Raw genomic sequence first — 19,428 nt, 5'->3', positions numbered from 1 at the left:
AACTTTATTCAAGCCAGGGGTGTAGCAGCACCACTAGTTCCAGCACCACTGGTGAGACTGGGCTTGTAGAGTGTCTCTCTCAAGATATGTAGGGGGTTCCCTACAGGCCACTAAATTCAGGTTCTGGTTAATGTGAAAGCTGACAGAGCAAGAACTCTTGAAAGCCATGCACCTGATGTGTGTGCCTAGCGCCAGCTCTGTTATATGATTTAGGAACATTTTCTAATGCCGTTTGCGGAGAGCAGAGATGGCAGCTCCCCATGCCGTCAAATCAGTCATGTCCCTCAACTCACTCTTTGCAATGCAGAAAATAAAAAACATGTATCTTCATTATCAGTGCGGAGCAAGCGCTCAACAGGGTCTTACTGGAAACACAGCATGTAAATGTGCCCATGGGAGACTAGGAGATCAAGGAACAAGAGGTCCCAAGGTATAATTTAAAAATCAACTTTCTATTTGTGAAGATCATTTTTAATTATTGTGTAGAAATGATATCCCTTTTTCTACTCCTGTGCTGGGGCAAAAAGGGGAGAAGGGAGAACAAGGAAAGTTTGTCAGTGTGGAAGTCTGGTAATTACCATTTATGCTTTGTCTTTAATGTTAAATAAGACAACATGCCTTCATTTGTATAGTCTGCATTGCTCAGTAATAAAGATAGGCGGCTTTGAAAACATGCTCACCATTGCTGTACATGGTGGACAAAAGGGAGCTTCAACCACAGCAACACGAGGGTGGGGCAATGATCTAGCTCAGGGGTGGGAAAACTTTTTGGCCCAGGGGCCACATCGGGATTGTGAAGCGGTTTGGAGGGCTGGGTACGGAAGGCTGTGCCTCCCCATACAGCCTGGCCCCCACCTCCCTATTCGCGCTCCCTGACTGCCTCCCTCAGAACCCCGACCTATCCAGTTCCACTTGCTCCTTGTCCCTTGACTGCCCCCTCCTGGGACCCCACCCCTATCCAACCCCCCACTCCCTGTCCCCTGGCTGCCCTGCCTCCTATCCACACCCCTGTCCCCTGACAGGCCCCCCAGGACCCCCACCCATCCAACCCCCACCCACTCCTTGTCCCCTGACAGCCCCTTCCGGGCCCCTGGCCCTAACTGCCCCCCCAGGACCCAACCCCCTATCCAACCTCCCCTGTCTCCTGACTGCCCCCCACAGGACCTCCTGCCCCTTATCCAACTTCCCTTCCCCCCCACCCCCTTACCTTGCCACTCAGAGCAGCAAGACAGGCTAACTTGAAAGCCTGGGAGGTGGGCGGGCTAAGCCGTGCTGCCCGGGCTGCGGCATGCCTGCGGGGGAGGGAGGACAGCAGGGGAGGGGCTGGGGGCTAGCCTCCCGGCCGGCAGGACCAGCTTCAGGCACCAGCATCCCAAGCAGGTGCTTGGGACGGCAGTCAGAAAGAGGCAACAGAGTTTCTGCGGTGGCGGCAATTCAGCGGCACCTTCTCCATTCCGCCGGCCGCGGCGGCAATTTGGCAGCGACAGGTTTTTTCAGTGCTTGGGGCAGCAAAAACGTTAGAGCCAGCCCTGCTGGCCGGGAGCTTAGGGGCCAGACAGGACGGTCCCGCGGGCCGGATGTGGCCTGCGGGCAGTAGTTTGCCCACTTCTGATCTAGCTGCTTCTTCCCTTTCTGGCCCAGGACCCTGCCGAAACCTAGTGACCAAGGGATTTTGCAGGTTCCTTAACCAAAGTTTGTTCAGTGGTTTGTGGTTTAACCCTTTCCATCCTGTGATCTTATGTTACAACAGAAACTAGTTTCAGGACCTCTTTCTAATCTAGCCATAAAGAAAAAGAGGGTAGTCACGACCCCCTGATATTGCTGGGGGTCATGACCTGTGAGTTGAGAATCCATGTTCTATTGTTTTATGTTCTCTGAATACTCTTAGAAGTTAGATAAAAGCATAAATACTATTGCTGGAAGGTTGCAACCTAATACTACTTTATTTCTTAGAATTCAGAACAATGTCACACAAGAACCCCAAAACAGAGAGAGAGAAAACAGGCTGCTCGCTAAGGCAGCAAGACATAGCTCACCTCATCCTGTTTTAAGCTGGCTCTTTCTTTACTGACTCTGAGGTCATGCTATACTACAGAGCCCTCTATCCTGCAAGCAGGACCAGGAATGCCACCCCACTCTTAAAGTAATAACATGCAATTCTAACACAGTCCCACATACGGAAAATTTAGTTTTAGTCTCATTCCTAAAGTGCAGAAGTCCCTCTTATGACTCAGAAAAAAGACAGATTCAGTTTCATGTCAGCTATCTGAACTTGTCAAGTTAAACCTAAATATCACCGGTTTGAATTCAGTAGTTTTGGTGTCACTTTATGATGTCACCTCAAGAGAGCAGGCACTTCAGGAGCTAGTCCCAAAGTATTAGAAGATCATCGATAGTGACTTCTCCCTTGCCATCTGACCACCTTCCTTCCTGCACCCAAGCTCCAATTCCAGTGCATGAGCCCTGTTGAGCTTGCATTGTACCATTTTGGCTGTAACGTGACGATATCCTCATGCTTTAACCCAACTGTGCAGTTAACACTGGAAATTCTTCTAGGTTGCCCACTCAGTTCCAACTACAATTGCCACTAGATACTGTTGCAAGATTCAGTAGAGAAGCTAAGGGCAGAATGGTATAGAGGTCTTCAGTCTCTTAGCTATAAAGGTATTTCCTTTAGGACTGGTTTAAAGATCTTGATTGGCAGCAGGGGGAAACTGGCATTGACTCTGCCCATGCTGTAAGTTTGTGTGGATGTAAAAAGAACTTCAGATCCCAGTGCAGTCATTCCAATGACACTCACTAGCAGGCTATTCACTTAAATTGTTTTTCTTGTTAATAGGGAGTTTGTGGTAAGCAGGGAAATTATGGAAACACTGGAGAGTATGGTCCAAAAGTATGACTGATTTATTGTTCAAGTATACAAAAATATCTTATTTTTTTCATTTGTTTATACCATATATTTTATTTTATTTTCCTTCAAGGGTTTAGTGGGCACTAAGGGTGAAAAAGGAATGAGAGGGTTACATGGTGAATGGGTATGTATTGCATTATATTCTCCATGAAGCCAAAGTTCAGAATCAAACAGGAAACTAAGCAGCCTATTAACTTTTTTGCCGTGTATTTGTATGTGAATTATAAAAGGGAAAATGAACAACATACTTGTGATCTGAAGGATCCCAGAGACATGTTGCCATTGCCAAAATATTGAACAGAACAATTCATCTGTAAATATGAAATGTTAACCATGAATCTGCTATCAGAAATAATTTAGGGCCATAGCTAATTTAGGGCATAGCTTCTTTAAAGTCAGTAGAGCTACAGTGATTTACTTCAGCTGAGGTTCTAGTCCATATAACTTGTTTATGATTTGAAGTAGTAATATCTGTTGGAAAATGCTAAGAAATCAATATGGTTTACAGGGAAATAATCATCAAACTGATCTGGCAGCAAACTAGATAAACTGACTTGTTGAAGTTACAGTTAGTTATTTTCTGGGTTGATAATGTTCTTTTCTTTCAAAGGGTGATCAAGATCCTCCAGGTCTCAAAGGATTATCAGGAGCAGAGGGCTTCAAGGTAAGTATATGTCTCTAAATGCTTTAAATCCTCATGGAAGTATCTCTGTGTGGTGCATCTTGTAGTGCATCATCTTGTCCAGGGTATCACAGAAAAGCAAGACACATTATGGCAATGTCTGCACTGCAGTGGTAATCATAATTGTAAATTTCTTATTTATTGGAAGCAGTTGTTAGTACTAACTACTTAATTTTTCTCTTAGGGAGTATCTGGAACACCCGGAAACAGAGGAGAACCTGGAGCAAAAGGAGAAAAGGTTGTTTTTTAATTTCTCTCCCACGTTGAGCTTCCCATTTCCTCTGCTGTATCATTTCACTATGGCTGTGATCTCAAAAGCAAAGGAAACACGTTCCGACCTTGTCAGTACTAGGATGGGAAACCTTCATGGAAAAAACAGGGTGCTGCTGAAAATGACGATTATGACTCAGTAGATGGCAGCATTTTCTCTGAGTGGAGGCTGAACCAATTTTCCAGCATGGTTCTACAGGGTAATGAACTGCTGATAAGTTTTGTCACTGAAGTTCTAATTGTTTGTTCTCTTTAAATGATCCCATAGTGTCTTGGCCAAATTCTTGGGTCACCTGTTACGCTCTGAATAACTAAAATTTTCCTAATAATTTCAGTTGAAAGCATTCTTTCATCCCCCCTCCTAAAAACTGCTCTGTTGTATTGTTGGTCCAGAAGGGTTGCCATGTTCCACCCTATAGGTGGCTGCATTTCAGTAGTGAGTGAGCGATCCTTGCACAGACAATACATAAAGTGCTATAGTATTTCAATTATAGGCACGGGATTCCTACATAAAGATTTCTATGTAGAGTGCACTGGGATCTTTGATAATTCATTACTATTTAGTGCGCTTCTGTTTTAGATTTCTGTTGGAGATTTACACAGACATACTACATGAAATAGAGGTTGTGTGTATTAAGTTTTTGTGGCCAGTACTGAATTAGTTATTTTTTTTTTAACATTTCAGGGAACTCAGGGAGAACCGGGGCTTGTGGGAATCATGGGATTCCAAGGAGTGAAGGTACTATGCTTTAGCGACAGAATAATATTACATACACACTGCAAAACAATCTTGCTATACCTAGAATTGAACTGTCTCTCACACAGTATTTTGAATGTGTTAATATGCTGTTTAGGTGTCTGATATATCAATAGACACAAAAACTATACATCTTCACCCTAAAATGACTTCTATTTAGGATTAAGTTTTCCTAGGAAAAACAGAAGTGAAAATCTTAATGAGGTAGCACAGAATGTCTCCCATAATTAGGGTTGTCAACTTTTTAATTGTACAAAACTGAACACCCTTGCCCTGCTCCTGCTGTGCCCCTCCTCTGAGGCCCCGCCTCCCGTTCCCTCCATCACTCACTCTCCCCCACTTTCACTGGGCTGGGGCAGGGAGTTGGGTGTGGGAGGAAGTGAGGGCTCCCCATCTAGAGATGCAGGCTCTGGAGTGGGGCTGGGGATGAGAGGTTTGGGGTACAGGAGGGGGCTCTGGGCAGGGGCTGAGGGGTTCAGAGTTCAGGAGGGGGCTATGGGCTGGGACAGGGGCTTGGGATGCAGGAGGGGATGCAGGCTTTGGCTGAGGGTGAGTTCTGAGGTATGGGGGGGCTCAGGGTGGGGCAGGAGTTCAGGGTCCCAGAGGGAGTTTGGGTACGGGAGGGGATTCGGGGTGTGGGCTCAGTCGGACAGCATTTATCTCAGGTGGCTCCCGGTCCATGGCACAATGGGACTAAGGCAGGCTCCCTACCTGTCTTGGCTCTGCGCAACTCCCAGGAAATAGCCAGCATGTCTGGCTTCTAGGTGGAGGCTCAGCCAGGGGGCTCGGTGTGCTGCCCGTGCCCACAGGCACTGTCCCCACTGCTCTCATTGGTCACAGTTCCCAGCCAATGTGAGCTGTGGAGCCAGTGCTCAGAGTGGTGGAAGAGTACGGAGCCTCCTTGGACACTCCTGCACCTAGGAGCCAGACATGCTGGCTACTTCTGGGGGCCGTGCAGAGCCAGGGCAGGCAGGGAGCCTGCCTTAGCCCTGCTGCACCGCTGACTGGACTTTTACTGGCCTGGTCCATGGTGCTGACTGAACGTCCCTGACTGCCAACGTCCCTTTTCAACAGGGCATTCTGGCTGAAAACAAAATGCTTAGCAACCCTCACTATAATAGACTTTGCAGTTGTTCTGGGGGGAAAATGGCAGCTGTCTAGAAATTTTCAAGTGCAGCGTACAGAAAACAAAGGCATCACTTTTCCATACCTACATACATCATAAGGTGATTATCTTACATGTTGAGAACTCAATTTTGTCTGTCTGTTGTTATGCTTCTAGGGTGATGAAGGCTTCTCTGGGGCTGATGGTTTACCAGGCCAAGAAGGACCTAGGGTAATATTAACGAAAGCACATACTTACAAACATTTCCTTAAATCCACCGGTTAGGTTTAACGGTTAAGGTAATTAGCATTGGAATAATTTACCAAAGAAAGTGGTGGAAATCTTTAAATCAGGATTGTCTTCCTAAAATATGCTGTAGCTGAACCAGAAGTTATGGGCATGATGCAGGAATCACTGAGTGAAATTCTATGGCCTTTATTAAGCATGAGGTCAGGCTACATAGAATATCAGGGTTGGAAGGGACCTCAGGAGGTCATCTAGTCCAATCCCCTGCTCAAAGCAGGGCCAATCCCCGACTAAATCATCCCAGCCAGGGCTTTGTCAAGCCCAACCTTAAACTTGTAAGGAAGGAGATTCCACCACCTCCCATTGGTAACCCATTCCAGTGTTTCACCACTCTCCTAGTGAAAAAGTTTTTCCTAATATCCAACCTAAACCTCCCCCACTGCAACTTGAGACCATTACTCCTTGTTCTGTCACCTGGTACCACTGAGAACAGTCTAGCTCCATCCCCTTTGGAACCCCCTTTCAGGTAGTTGACAGCAGCTATCAAATCCCCCCCCTCATTCTTCTCTTCTGCAGACTAAACAATCACCTCAGCCTCGCCTCATAAGTCATGTGTTCAGGTCCCCTAATCATTCTGGTTGCCTTCCGCTGGACGTTTTCCAATTTTTCCACATCCTTCTTGTAGTGTGGGGCCCAAAACTGGACACAGTACTCCAGATGAGGCCTCACCAATGCCGAATAGAGGGGAACGATCACATCCCTCGATCTGCTTGGAATGCCCCTACTTATACAGCCCAAAATTCCATTGGCCTTCTTGGCAACAAGGGCACACTGTTGACTCATATCCATCTTCTCGTCCACTGTAACCCCAGGTCCTTTTTCTGCAGAACTGCTGCCTAGTCATTTGGTCCCTAGTCTGTAGCGGTGCATGGGATTCTTCAGTCCTAAGTGCAGGACTCTGCACTTGTCCTTGTTGAACCTTATCAGATTTCTTTTGGCCCAATCCTCTAAATTGTCTAGGTCCCGGTGTATCCTAACCCTACCCTCCCATGTATCTACCTCTCTTCCCAGTTTAGTGTCATCTGCAAACTTGCTGAGGCTGCAATCCACTCCATCCTCCAGATCATTTATGAAGATATTGAACAAAACTGGCCCGAGGACCGACCATTGTGGCATTCCACTTGATACCGGTTGCCAACTAGATATGGAGCCATTAATCACTACCTGTTGAGCCCAACAATCTAGCCAGCTTTCTATCCACCTTATAGTCCATTCATCCAGCCCATACTACTTTAACTTGCTCACAAGAATACTGTGGGAGACAATGTCAAAAGCTTTGCTAAAGTCAAGGAACAACACGTCCACTGCTTTCCCCTCATCCACAGAGCCAGTTATCTCGTCATAGAAGGAAATTAGATTAGTCAGGCATGACTTACCCTTGGTGAATCCATGCTGACTGTTCCTGATCACTTTCCTCTCCTCTAAGTGCTTCAGAATTGATTCCTTGATGACCTGCTTCATGATTTTTCCAGGGAGTGAGGTGAGGCTGACTGGCCTGTAGTTCCCAAGATCCTCCTCCTTCCCTTTTTTAAAGATGGGCACTACATTAGCCTTTTTCCAGTCATCCAGAACCTCCCCCGATCGCCATGAGTTTTCAAAGATAATGGCCAATGGCTCTGCAATCACATCCACCAACTCCTTTAGCACTCTCGGATGCAGCGCATCCGGCCCCCATGGACTTCTGCTTGTCCAGCTTTTCTAAATACTCCCGAACCACTTCTTTCTTCAGAGGGCTGGTCACCTCCTCCCCATGCTGTCCTGCCCAGTGCAGTAGTCTGGGAGCTGATCTTGTTCGTGAAGACAGAGGCAAAAAAAGCATTGAGTACATTAGCTTTTTCCACATCCTCTGTCACTAGGTTGCCTCCCTCATTCAGGAAGGGGCCCATACTTCCCTTGACTTTCTTCTTGTTGCCTGAACATACCTGAAGAAACCCTTCTTGTTACTCTTAACATCTCTTGCTAGCTGCAACTTTAGGTGTTATTTGGCCTTCCTGATTTCACTCCTGCATGCCTGAGCAATATTTTTATACTCCTCCCTGGTCATTTGTCCAATTTTCCACTTGTAAACTTCTTTTTTGTGTTTAAGATCAGCAAGGATTTCACTGTGAAGCCAAGCTGGTCGCCTGCCATATTTACTATTCTTTCTACACATCGGGATGGTTTGTCCCTGTAACCTCAATAAGGATTCTTTAAAATACAGCCAGCTCTCCTAGACTCCTTTCCCCCTCATGTTATTCTCCCAGGGGATCCTGCCCATCAGTTCCCTGAGGGAGTCAAAGTCTGCTTTTCTGAAGTCCAGGGTCCATATTCTGCTGCTTTCCTTTCTTCCCTGTGTCAGGATCCTCCCAGGTTCCCATTCGCTTTTGCTTCCCCTACTAATTCTTCCTGGTTTGTGAGCAGCAGGTCAAGAAGTGTTCTGCCCCTAGTTGGTTCCTCCAGCATGTGCACCAGGAAATTGTCCCCCATTTTCCAAAAACTTCCTGGATTGTCTGTGCACCGCTGTATTGCTCTCCCAGAAGATATCAGGGTGATTGAAGTCTCCCATGAGAACCAGGGCCTGTGATCTAGTAACTTACGTGAGTTGCCGGAAGAAAGCCTCATCTACCTCATTCCCCTACATGATCATGAGGGTCCCATTTAATGTTAAACTGAATGAATATCCTCTATTTATTCCCATGAAGATCAATCTGTTAGAGTGTAAATCACTGCTCAGAATCAGTCTGTGTATTTGTTTACATTATTTTACACTTTCATTAGCTTTAGTTATTTGTTCTTCTTAAATTAGTGAAATAAATGTCATGGAGCTTTTCCGATTTACTCTTGCTAAACTCCCCCTGGTGGATGCTCACCAGACTGCTGCACTGGATCCAGACCTCTGGATCCCATGGGCTTTTCAATTTACTGAGTTGCCATAGCATTCAGACACTTCTTTTCTATATCTGGCCTTTGAGGCATACTCTTGGTGTACAGTCTCCAAGTCTGGTATCGCTTCTCAGGATGGAGGACCCTGTAGTCCAGCTACCCTGTGCCCCAAGATCAGTGCTGACTCCCAAATCACAAGATTCACAATTTGTGGGTGCTCTAGATTAGTATTTCTCCCTTTAGGGACTTTGTGACAGTTAAATCAAGTAGTGGTTCAGTGGCAGGGTTCCTCCCCCTCCGGTCCATGGGAGGCCAGTCCGCCTCACTACGTATCTGGGGGTCACCTGTATTGGGGAATTAGTGGCACGGCAAGAGTCTATAGATCGGGCCTGTATTCAGGGCCCAGCAGCAAAAGGCAGTTAGGTGGCCCAGGCCCTAGGCAAGGAGTCTATAGCTCGGGCCTGTTTCAGGGTCAAGCAACAATGGAAATTAAGTAGCCCAGACCCTCAGTCACAGTGGGGCAACAGGAGTCTAGGGCTCAGGCCCTAGGGGGAGACTGCCACCCCAGGGTTGGGGTGGCAGGGGGGGGCACAGGCCCACCTACTCCACTGCACCCCAGCCAAGGGCCCTAACTGTGGCAGCAGGATTTGTCAGGGGAAATCCTGACCGTAATATGCTGATCTAAACTGAGGCAGTGCTGCAGTCAGTCTTGAGTCAGCTGCCCCTGGGCCACTTCCTAACTCCCCTTGGGTTGTACCTGGATCTGCAGAGGGTTGTCAAGATCATCAGGGTAGAAGGTCTGTGGTACTCCTGGCAACTCCTCCTTGGTTGGGTCGGCGTACAGCTCTGGGCAGTCCTCAGCCCATGAGGGCTTGCAGCAGTCTCCCATCTTCAGAGCAAGCAGGAGGCATCTGGCTTCCCTGGTAGCTGCAGCCCAACTGAGCTTCCAGATCTGCCTTTTATACTTCCTGTCCCGCCCACTGACTTCCAGCGGGAGGGTTGAGCATGGCCTGGCTCTGCCCACCAGGGCTCAGTGAGGGCTTCCTCCCCCTCCAGGTCCGTGGGAGGCTACTCCGCTTCACTACACATAGGGACTACTAAATCACACACACACATTTTTACTCTTAGACACGGCACAAGAGATATACAGATATAGGGAAAAACAACTAACACCTGCACACAAGAACCTTCCTTATTCAGTGGGTCTTAGTGTCTTCCAGGGCACCTAAGATTATTCTGCATTCCTTTTTCTCTTACGCAGTCTTGTCCTCTAGTTTGGAACTGGTCTTGCTGCAGAGACACTTTTAATAGCAAATTTTAATATCTTTATCTCTTGATGCCCTCCCCCCTGGGTTTTTCCATTCTCCAATACTCTGTTTGTTAGAGTGGATCATTAGGAAGTCAATAGACTTTGGCCAGTAGTCTCCCCTTGGACTACAGCTCTTGATACCTGTATTGCTTGGTTAAATATTAGCGATTGGGCTGTCTGTATCCATTGTCTGCCATCCTGCAGAGGAGGACTCAGATTATGTCTATGCTATAATTACTTTGGTATAATTTACATTGCTCAGGGGTGTGAAAAAGTCACCTCCCCAAGCAACATAAGTTATACTGACCAAAGTGCCGATGACATAGCTACTGCTTCTCACGGAGGTGGAGTTATTAAGCCAACAAGAGAGCTCTCTCCTGTCTACTTACAGCATCTTCACCAGAAGCACTACAGTGGCACAGCTGCACTGATGCCACTGTAAATGATGTAGTGTAGACATAGCCTAAGTTAATTCTTTGTCCCCCTGTGGCAGACATCATGCTAGTCAATCAAATAGAAAAAAGTTTATATAATATTCATAAGAAATAATACAGATATCTCCCATGTTCTTCACATCCCTTTTATTGCTGTCCGATAAACACCACACAGATTTACAATGAATGTTCCAGTAGAACCAAAATATTTCCAATTATTCTTATAATGCTTACAGGCTTGACCCTGCCTTCCTTCTGCCTCCAAGACTCCATTATCTTTAGTGATTGTTACATTACAAAAATCTGCTCAGATATGGAGTATCAGTCACTAAAGAATGGCATATGTTGTTCATCACAGTAAAGATAAAAATGTACCAGTGTATCTTGCTTGTATGTGGTAATTTTATACAGGTTACAATTGCACTGATAATTCATAGTAGAAGTTAGTTGTTCATGAAAGCCGGTACCTCTTTTTACACAATGCAGGTATTTGTGTTTGTTAATTGCAGGGCCTCGTTGGTGTTCCAGGGGATTTTGGTCCACCCGGACCAAAAGGAGCTACAGTAAGCTATGTTTCTGCTTTTCAAGAACTAGCAACTCTACTGTATCTAAAGCTAGACTACTAAAGAGAGAGGGATCATATGGTTTAGAGCAGTGGTTCTCAAAGCCAGTCCGCCGCTTGTTCAGGGAAAGCCACTGGCGTGCCAGACTGGTTTGTTTACCTGCCACGTCCGCAGGTTCAGCCGATCGCGGCTCCCACTAGCTGCGTTTGCCGCTCCAGGCCAATGGGGGCTGTGGGAAGGGTGGCCAGCACGTTCCTTGGCCCGCGCTGCTTCCCGCAGTCACCCTTGGCCTGGAGCGGCAAACTGTGGCCAGTGGGAGCTGCGATCGGCTGAACCTGCGGACGTGGCAGGTAAACAAACTGGTCTGGCCTACCAGGGGCTTTCCCTGAACAAGCGGAGGACTGGCTTTGAGAACCACTGGTTTAGAGGATTGGTAAATGGGAAATGGAGTCTTTTAGCAACAGGTCACCAGTTCAAATGTACCCCAAGCTGCTAGTGATTAGTTCCACAAGTTATTTCCATACTGACGTTAATTGACTGGTCTCTGAAATGAGATGGTCTTAGTCCAGTTCCCACTAGGCAGTGATATCACAAGAACCATTATCATGATTAGCATTGATATTAGCAGCCTCAGTAGAGAGGCTTAGAACTGAATAGATGGTGACCTCACTTTTCACACATAAGAGAATCATGTAAAATTCACAAAAGAAGAACAAGGGGCTGTCATAGGGACATAGCTGCTCAGAGGTGCTCCCTGTTGGCCAAACATGGTGCTGTGCACTCCCTGCCGCAGTTTCCCTCCCCAAGGTGGATCTGCTTGGCTCTCTACACACTAATCTGTAAAAAAGAAAAGGAGTACTTGTGGCACCTTAGAGACTAACACTAATCTGTGCTGGAGATGTGGCTTAGCCCTCCAGCCAAGTCACAACAAACAACACCTTCTGGGGTAGCAAGAGTCCAAACTAAAAAGTCCCACCAAACAGAAAAGTCCCTCACCTTCTGGGCTCAGTGCCTCATGTCCTTCCTGGATCTGGTATAAAGCCCCATGCTGGTTCCCCTGGACAACCCTTTTCCTTGCAGGACCTATCACAGAAGCCAGCCAACCTGAGTGCCTGCCTGCTTATTTCTTGTGCTTTCAACTTTTGACTGAACTCACTCTCATTCCTTTTACAAGGGCCAGGTATCCATTAGTCTATCACCTGACCCTCCTTAGTCCCGCCCCTCAGGCTGTGTAAGGACTGGTGTGTCTGTTACCTTCCTGCTTATTGCCTCCTGCTCCCTGTTTCTGTTTGTTTTCCCAGATCCTGCTCCCTGAGCTCAGTGTTCCAGGGTCTGTTTCGTGCATGTACATAGTGTTGGGTGTGTGCAGCTCCCTCAGGCCCTGTTTGCTACATACCTGACATTTGAACTGTTCTGTTTTATTCCTACTGTTGCTAAGTTAACTGGTTTATGGTTATTGTATGTTTTGATTGACCTCTTACCTGCCTGTCTTACTTCAATTTCCTTGTGGTCTGGGATTGCTGTTCTGGGGTGCATTGGAGTGTAATATTATGGCAATGAGTGCTTTTATTCTGCAATTCATGCTGCCCACACACCTTCCAGCTGTTGACTGTCCGTACCTCATTCAGAATGTTCAGAACTATGTGCAGATCCTGCAACTCTCCAAAAGCTGTTAGGTTATCCTTGCTGCAGAACTGCTTAGGCGTGGGCCATGATAACATTCTTATTTCTGATGGAGTCCTGGAACCAAGTCCTCCTCTGATGCCACCATGTAGTGCCTTAATGAGTATTTTGGGACTGGAGATGCTGTTCTGCTTAAGAGGAGAACATTTTTTGAAGGTTGCCAGCAGCCCAATGAAACCATACATGAATTTGCATGTTGTTTGCGGCAGTTGGCCCAGAACTGTGAATTTGGGGAAATTCTGATGATCGTGACCAGAGATATTTTTGTGATTGGTATAGCCAATGACTGTCAGGGCAAATTGTTGCTGGCTGAAGATGCTAAAGTGCTAATTTTTGATACCATGGTTGCTAAGTGTGAGGCATTTGAGGGGATTCCAGCTGAAAGTGGTTCTATGTCTCAGACTGCTGCTACCTTCTTCAATTAAACTGTCAGCTGCTCCTTCTGCTTCCATTGCCCAGAGTCATACAACCACTACCACTCCAACTCCGCAGCCTTGGCAGAAAAAGTTGCCATCTCCTCAGTATTTCTGCTATAGTACAACAAATCACTTGGCCAATTTCCCTGCCTGCCTGCCTAGAACTGCTATGTGAGAAGGACAGTGCATGAAACATATTGGTATCATTCAGGAAGTGGAAGGGCCTATGGACTGGAGCTCATACAGAGTTACAGTATAAAGGAAGATGGCAACATTTGAATGTGCACAGATTCTAGAGCACTTAATAAATATAGAAGCATGAGGAGTTTCAATTGCCAACCTTCAAAGGGGTGAAATGCCAGTAAGTGGATCCTGGACTTTCCCTGAGCTGGATTACCGATCCATTATTGGCAAATACCTGTGGCTGAAAGTTCACAGTTTTATTGACTTTCAATACACCCTTTGGGAGGTACTGCTATCAATGGCTCCCTTTTGATGTAGTTACTGCTCCTTGGGCTTTTCTGAAAGTGATCTCTCAGCTCCTTGATAATATCCAGGATGACATTCTCATCTTTGCTAAGACCCTTCCTGAGCTTAATGCTATTCTGGACCAGCTAGACCAACTCCAAAAAGTTGGCATACAGTTGAATGCAGCCAAGTGCAATTTAACAAAAGATGCTGTATAGTTTGTAGGGAATTCTGTCGATAATGTGAAACCAACATCTGAATGGCTACATGCTGTTGCTTTGCTACCATTACCCACAGATGGTAGCAGTTTATGTTCATTCCTTGGCCTAACTCAATATAGAGGTTGCCATGCTTTGCCACATTTTAGAATCTTTGTCAAGCCACTGTGGGATTTAACCGAGAGCCAGGGCCAGTTGGTTTGGACTAAAGAGACAAAGCAGGGTTTTGAAACCCTGCATCAAGTCCTCTTTGGGATCCAATCCCATGCTTATTTTGAACCAAGGAAGCCTGTAGTGACTCAGACTGATGCATGCAATAGGGACCTTGGCGCAGTTTCCATGCCTACATTCTGTCAGTATTATAGATTATTATTCAATTTATCTATTTGCATTCATAATTTCACAAGACACGTGAAAGCAGCTCATTTCTTGCCTAACCATTTTATATGTGATGTTTAGCCTACCAGAGAGCCTTGTTTCAGATAATGGGACACCTTTTGTATCAAGATAGTTTGAAGGTTTTCTGAGGAATATTGTTAAAGCACATTATAAACCTACTATGTACCATCCCCAAGGAAATGGGATAGTGGAGAGACTGCATGGGACTCTGAGGAAATGTGCAGCTTGCATACTGGAGGAATGTCCAGATACATCCCTCTCTATTGCACTGAGTCATAGCTTATATGATATTTGGAGTATATCTCATGAAAGTACTGGAGAAACCCTTATCTATTGGCTCTTCACCAACCTATGAGAACCATGTTGCCTCTGCTGATGGAAAAGTTTCACCCCAATCCTTCGCCACCCTCAAAGCCAACTGATGGGACTAGGAAATATATGAGTTTTAACAAGCGCATCCATGCAAGACTCCATGTGTTCTATCCTGGATAAGCATCATATGTTAAGTGAGGGTCTGGAAGCATTTTTTATGTTTGTGTCATGATCTTGGAGGCTGAAGGATACAGAGAGTGGCAAGGGCGTTTATCACATGGAGAACATGTTAACCAGCGAGATACACTGCATATTGAAAGGGAAACAGATAGGGAAGAGGACACTTTTTCTGTGTATGATGATGTCATATGGCCATTTGGGAAAGTTGCACCAGAGCAGCAGCATCTATCCCCTGTATTTAATCAGAGGTATAACTTATGGCCCTGGGATCACCCTTAGTTACCAGCAAGATACTGTTGAATGTTTGGGGGGAAAAAAGAAGGAAATTGTATGACTGTTGTGTGTGCGTGTGTGTGTCCTTCCTACTTATAGCATTCTGCTCCATGTTCCAATTTCTTTCCTGATTCCTCCTCCCTGAACTCAGTTCAGTGTTCCTGTTCCTGTGTGTGTGTGGATGTAGTGGTGTGTGTGGACGGTTACTCAGGGCCTGTTGCTACTTTTCTGCCATTTGGACTGCTATTGTATTTTGTTCCAGCTGTTGCTGACTTAACTGGTCCATGATTTTGATTGACCACCTACGTGTTTTGCTTTGATTTCCTTGTGTCTTGGAATTGCTGGTCTGGGTGCATCAAAGTGTAACAGGCTGTGAAACAACTAATTAATTATGGTACAGGTGTGGCTGGCCCCTATATACTCTTAAAGGGGACAGTCACCTTGTGATGGGGTCTATCCTGCTCCCATGGATCTCCATGTCAAAACACCCATTGACTTAAGTAGAAGGATTGTGCCCTAAATAGTAATAGAAAAATACAATTTGAAAAATGAGTGGAAAGAATGACTAGGGATAGAGGGAGCAGAAAACATTTACTGGGAAGAAGTGTTATGTATGGGATGTTACATTTTGGCAAACAAACTCTAAAACAATTAGGGCCAGATTTATTAACTGGCTTCAGTAGAGCTCCATTGGGATGAATTTGCCACTAAAATTTCTTAATTATGGTTTTGTATTAGTGTTGGAAAGACAAGCTTCCCATACGGGGCTGAGTTGACAACTTGACCCAGTTGAGTAAGGGGCAGCACACAATTACGTCCCTGCTTTCTCCTTGTTCTGTGGGGAAATAAGATGCACCAGTGTTTTTCCTGGTACTTTCTCCTTTTGACCAGCTCAGCTCCACCTACTCTATACCCCTGCCTGCCTCTCCCTGCTCACCCATACGGAAGGGGAAATAACAGCCCACTAATGGCTGCTTTCCTACCATTGCTGAGATCCAGCTCAATTTGTCAGTACTCCACATACCCAGCCTGGGCAACAGCCAAGCCTGTTTGCCTCTAATCACTCCTCCCCATAAACTCAGTTGATTCCTGGACTCCATGCCTCAGAAACTCAGTCTGGTCCTTGGAGAGAAGAAGGGAACCAAGGATCCCAACGCTTTCAAGGAAAATTTTCTCTGCTTGCTCCCTTTCCTGTGTGCAATGGGGTTAGGAGGCAGAATCTTCTTCGATTTGGAACTTAGCACTTTATATGGTACAATTGAGATGTCTGGCTCTACCTCCCTATGAACCAGTCAGTGGAGTTCGCTGGACATTGGCAGCAGGAAGTATGCTGTGATCAGTAAAGGGCTATAGTAGATTACTCTTCTTAGTCTCTCATTTCCCCAGTATAAGAAAGCAGTACCAGAAGAACTGTGCCCTCAACGTGTGACTGAATTTGCTGGAATCTAGCAAGGTGGTGCAGCTACTCACATCCTATACTCAGGGTTGTGCCTAAAAACACCATCTGGTCACATAATAATAAGCACTATTCCCATTTAATGTATTTACAGAATGGGACCTTTAACTATGAAACCTTAGAATACAGTAATTGAGCTATTGATACTGAATAAGTGCTAGTTTATTGTACAAGGAAAATATTATGATTTTGTACTATTATGAAGGAAGCCAAATAGATTCCAGTGTGTGTGTGTATATGTATGTATGTGTGCGTATATATATATATATATATGGCTGATATTTTAAAATTGAGAAAATAGGATTAAACAGCCATGCCCTGCCATAATTTCCTTGGTTTCTCATATACTAGATGCCTATCCCTGCTCATACACTGTCATAGTTATGACTACAGTTGGCCTTTGTGGGTTTTTAAAAAATCTAATAAAAACCAATGCATTAATTGTTTATCTAGGGTTTTACCGGACCCCAAGGAAGGAAAGGTACATCTGGTCCAAAGGTATCGTATGAATAAGCCTAATTTGTCCATCTTGCTAAACTGCACAATCTGTTTTTGTATGTTTACTTGATGGGATTTTGTTCATTTACAGGGAATACGTGGAGATCCTGGATTGCCTGGGCAAGAGGGGGATCCTGGTATAGAGGTAAATGGGATGTGGAGTGTTGGGACTTTGTGATTCCCAATAATAACCAAATGAGTCAGATGCCGGGCAGAATCAAGGGTCTTCAATATTTTAGTCAATTCAATTCAACAAGACTTTATTCAATGTGCACAAAGGGAGAGCCCTGGTACAAAATCAGCCAGAGTCCCTCCAGCAAGGAACCCCTCCCATTACTATTTTATAGCACATGGCAGTTATGTAAGTTACATAACACAAACCTCTAGCCAATCATATTTAACCTTTCCATTTATGGATTTGTTCATCACATGCATATACTTCTCCACTCCACATGTTGAGCTCACCTCCCTCCCCTTGGCCTTTTCTAGAATGTTCCTAGGGTGGTGAGCCACAGCATGCTTCTTTATGCATACGTACCTTCTAAATCACTTTTTGTTTAAAATGAACACAAGCATACCCTTCAACTCCCCCATTTGGTTTAGGGGTTAAGAACAATTCTTAGACCCCACTAACACCACTTCCTTGTATTTATTAGGAGCAATAATTGACCTTATCAACACTTAATTAACTGCAATTTTGGTAACAAAATTAAATAATACATAATAATATCTACAATAAAAATAATAATAAGTCCTCATACCCATTGCGAGAACACAGCCCAAATCCATCCCCATGGAATCTCTGTTTTCACAATAACAAACCCTTCTATTCACTGAATTACTGTAATTGCCCTACCACTTCTTTCGTAATATCTTCTAATAGGCTTAACACAATAGGAAGAACAAGATGTTTAAGCAAGTCTTGCCTGCCAAAGTCAATCATCGAAATCCACACCAGGTAGTGGAGTCCTTCCTCACTGTTATATCATCCATTAAATTAAACATTACATGCACCATTAAGTCAGGTCCCAACATTTAAGATAAGGCTTGTCCTGACTTCAGGTTTCCCATACACAAAATTCATCCTCCCAGGATGGAACATTAGTCCCATAGGAAAGCTATATAGTTATCTCTGGCCCTTATTACATACCCAGAATTCTTGATGCTACACAGATTTGTGACATGAGAATGGGAGTGGGTGGACGGGCTGAGCCTCCAATTCAGAAGCCCAACCCACAGGAATTAACACCCCTCCAAGGATGGAATGACCATCCCAACATGCCCTGTTATCGATAGGGACCACTCCCCTATCATCATCCAAGTGAAGACATTCAGTCTTGGAGAACTGCAGCTCTCACCCAACAGGACATCTGTGACACAAGCAAGTCTTCTATCAGGGCTGCAACTTTCTTATTGAACACTATGCCAGAATAACACAGTTCTTCCACATGCCTAGACCAATGCTTGCTCATATATTTTAGTAGTTTTTAATAGATGGCTGAATACAACAGTGAGGACCTGACCAACTGTGTTGCTGAGTTAATGTGATATCTAACTTGATTAGACATGAGCCCTTCTCTCACCACAATAGACTGTCATCCTTGCTACTAACAAATTTTCAACCCAATCCCTATTATTAGATTTGATAGCTTGAGTAATGGCATTTACAACTGATCCAGTGGCTTCTCCCCAGGTGATTACATCAATAAAACACTGAAAGCCACTGCAGCATTATTAAGATGAGACTTCTAAAAGAACTTTCCAGTCTCAGAAACCACTCAAAACATTTAGTAGACCACAAAAAATTCCTACATCAATTTTAAACTGGGAATATCAAATGAAAACACTTAACAATATTGAGAATGGCTCTCAAGGAGTCCATAGGGTAAACAGGGATTATTGTGCCCCATGTTGAGTCTCACCTTTGTATACTTTTACTCGTGACAGGTGCACCCAAACTGGAATTCTAGTAACCCAGGCTGCTGAAGGAGTTACCAAGAGAACTGTGTGAGGTCCAGTCTAGGCTGGTTCAGAGGTTCATTTTCTATAAGTTTTCCCAAGCACCTGATCACCGGGCTGCACCTCACACGTGTCCTCTTCGCTGGCCTTTGGGTCTGGTTCAGTTCGGGGGTCCCGTGAGACACACTGAGATAATTTGCAATATTCAGCAAGCTGGTCACCCATGACATACAATTCTCCCCCATGCACAGATTTCCTGGGGGCCTCATCGACCACCCTGTCAGCATTTCAAAAGGAGATAAGTAATGTGGATTAGTAGGACTGGCTCTCATAGACACGAGAACCACTTATAGGTTGGTGACCCAGT

At 45.2% G+C, this 19,428-nt stretch overlaps 2 protein-coding genes across 2 annotated transcripts in view; both read left to right on the top strand.

The window, feature by feature from the left end:
- Positions 1–399, top strand: part of LOC122455414 (collagen alpha-1(IX) chain-like) — a 15,046-nt gene extending 14,647 nt beyond the window's left edge. The window contains exon 8 of the mRNA XM_043510391.1: positions 338–399. The gene's annotated coding sequence lies outside the window, so the exon portion shown is untranslated. The remainder of the gene's footprint in view (positions 1–337) is intronic.
- LOC119852952 (collagen alpha-1(XI) chain-like) lies at positions 248–19,428 on the top strand. The gene is made up of 11 exons (XM_043510218.1): positions 248–430; positions 2,840–2,893; positions 2,982–3,035; positions 3,522–3,575; positions 3,778–3,831; positions 4,558–4,602; positions 5,903–5,956; positions 11,146–11,199; positions 17,058–17,102; positions 17,194–17,247; positions 19,050–19,428. The coding sequence occupies exons 1-11, from the start codon at positions 248–250 to the stop codon at positions 19,086–19,088; spliced, it is 690 nt and encodes a 229-aa protein (XP_043366153.1). The 3' UTR covers positions 19,089–19,428.

Source organism: Dermochelys coriacea, chromosome 3, assembly GCF_009764565.3.
Source record: "Dermochelys coriacea isolate rDerCor1 chromosome 3, rDerCor1.pri.v4, whole genome shotgun sequence".
NCBI lineage: Eukaryota > Metazoa > Chordata > Testudines > Dermochelyidae > Dermochelys > Dermochelys coriacea.
The sequence above is the reverse complement of the archived record's forward strand: the minus strand, read 5'-3'. Positions and strand labels throughout refer to the sequence as shown.

Coding starts and splice junctions, on each gene's coding strand:
- LOC119852952 (XM_043510218.1), top strand. CDS start 248: ATGGCAGCTCCCCATGCCGTCAAATCAGTCATGTCCCTCAACTCACTC. Junction 3,576..3,777: donor CAGGAGCAGAGGGCTTCAAG/GTAAGTATATGT, acceptor TTTTTCTCTTAG/GGAGTATCTGGAACACCCGG. Junction 3,832..4,557: donor CTGGAGCAAAAGGAGAAAAG/GTTGTTTTTTAA, acceptor CAGGGAACTCAG/GGAGAACCGGGGCTTGTGGG.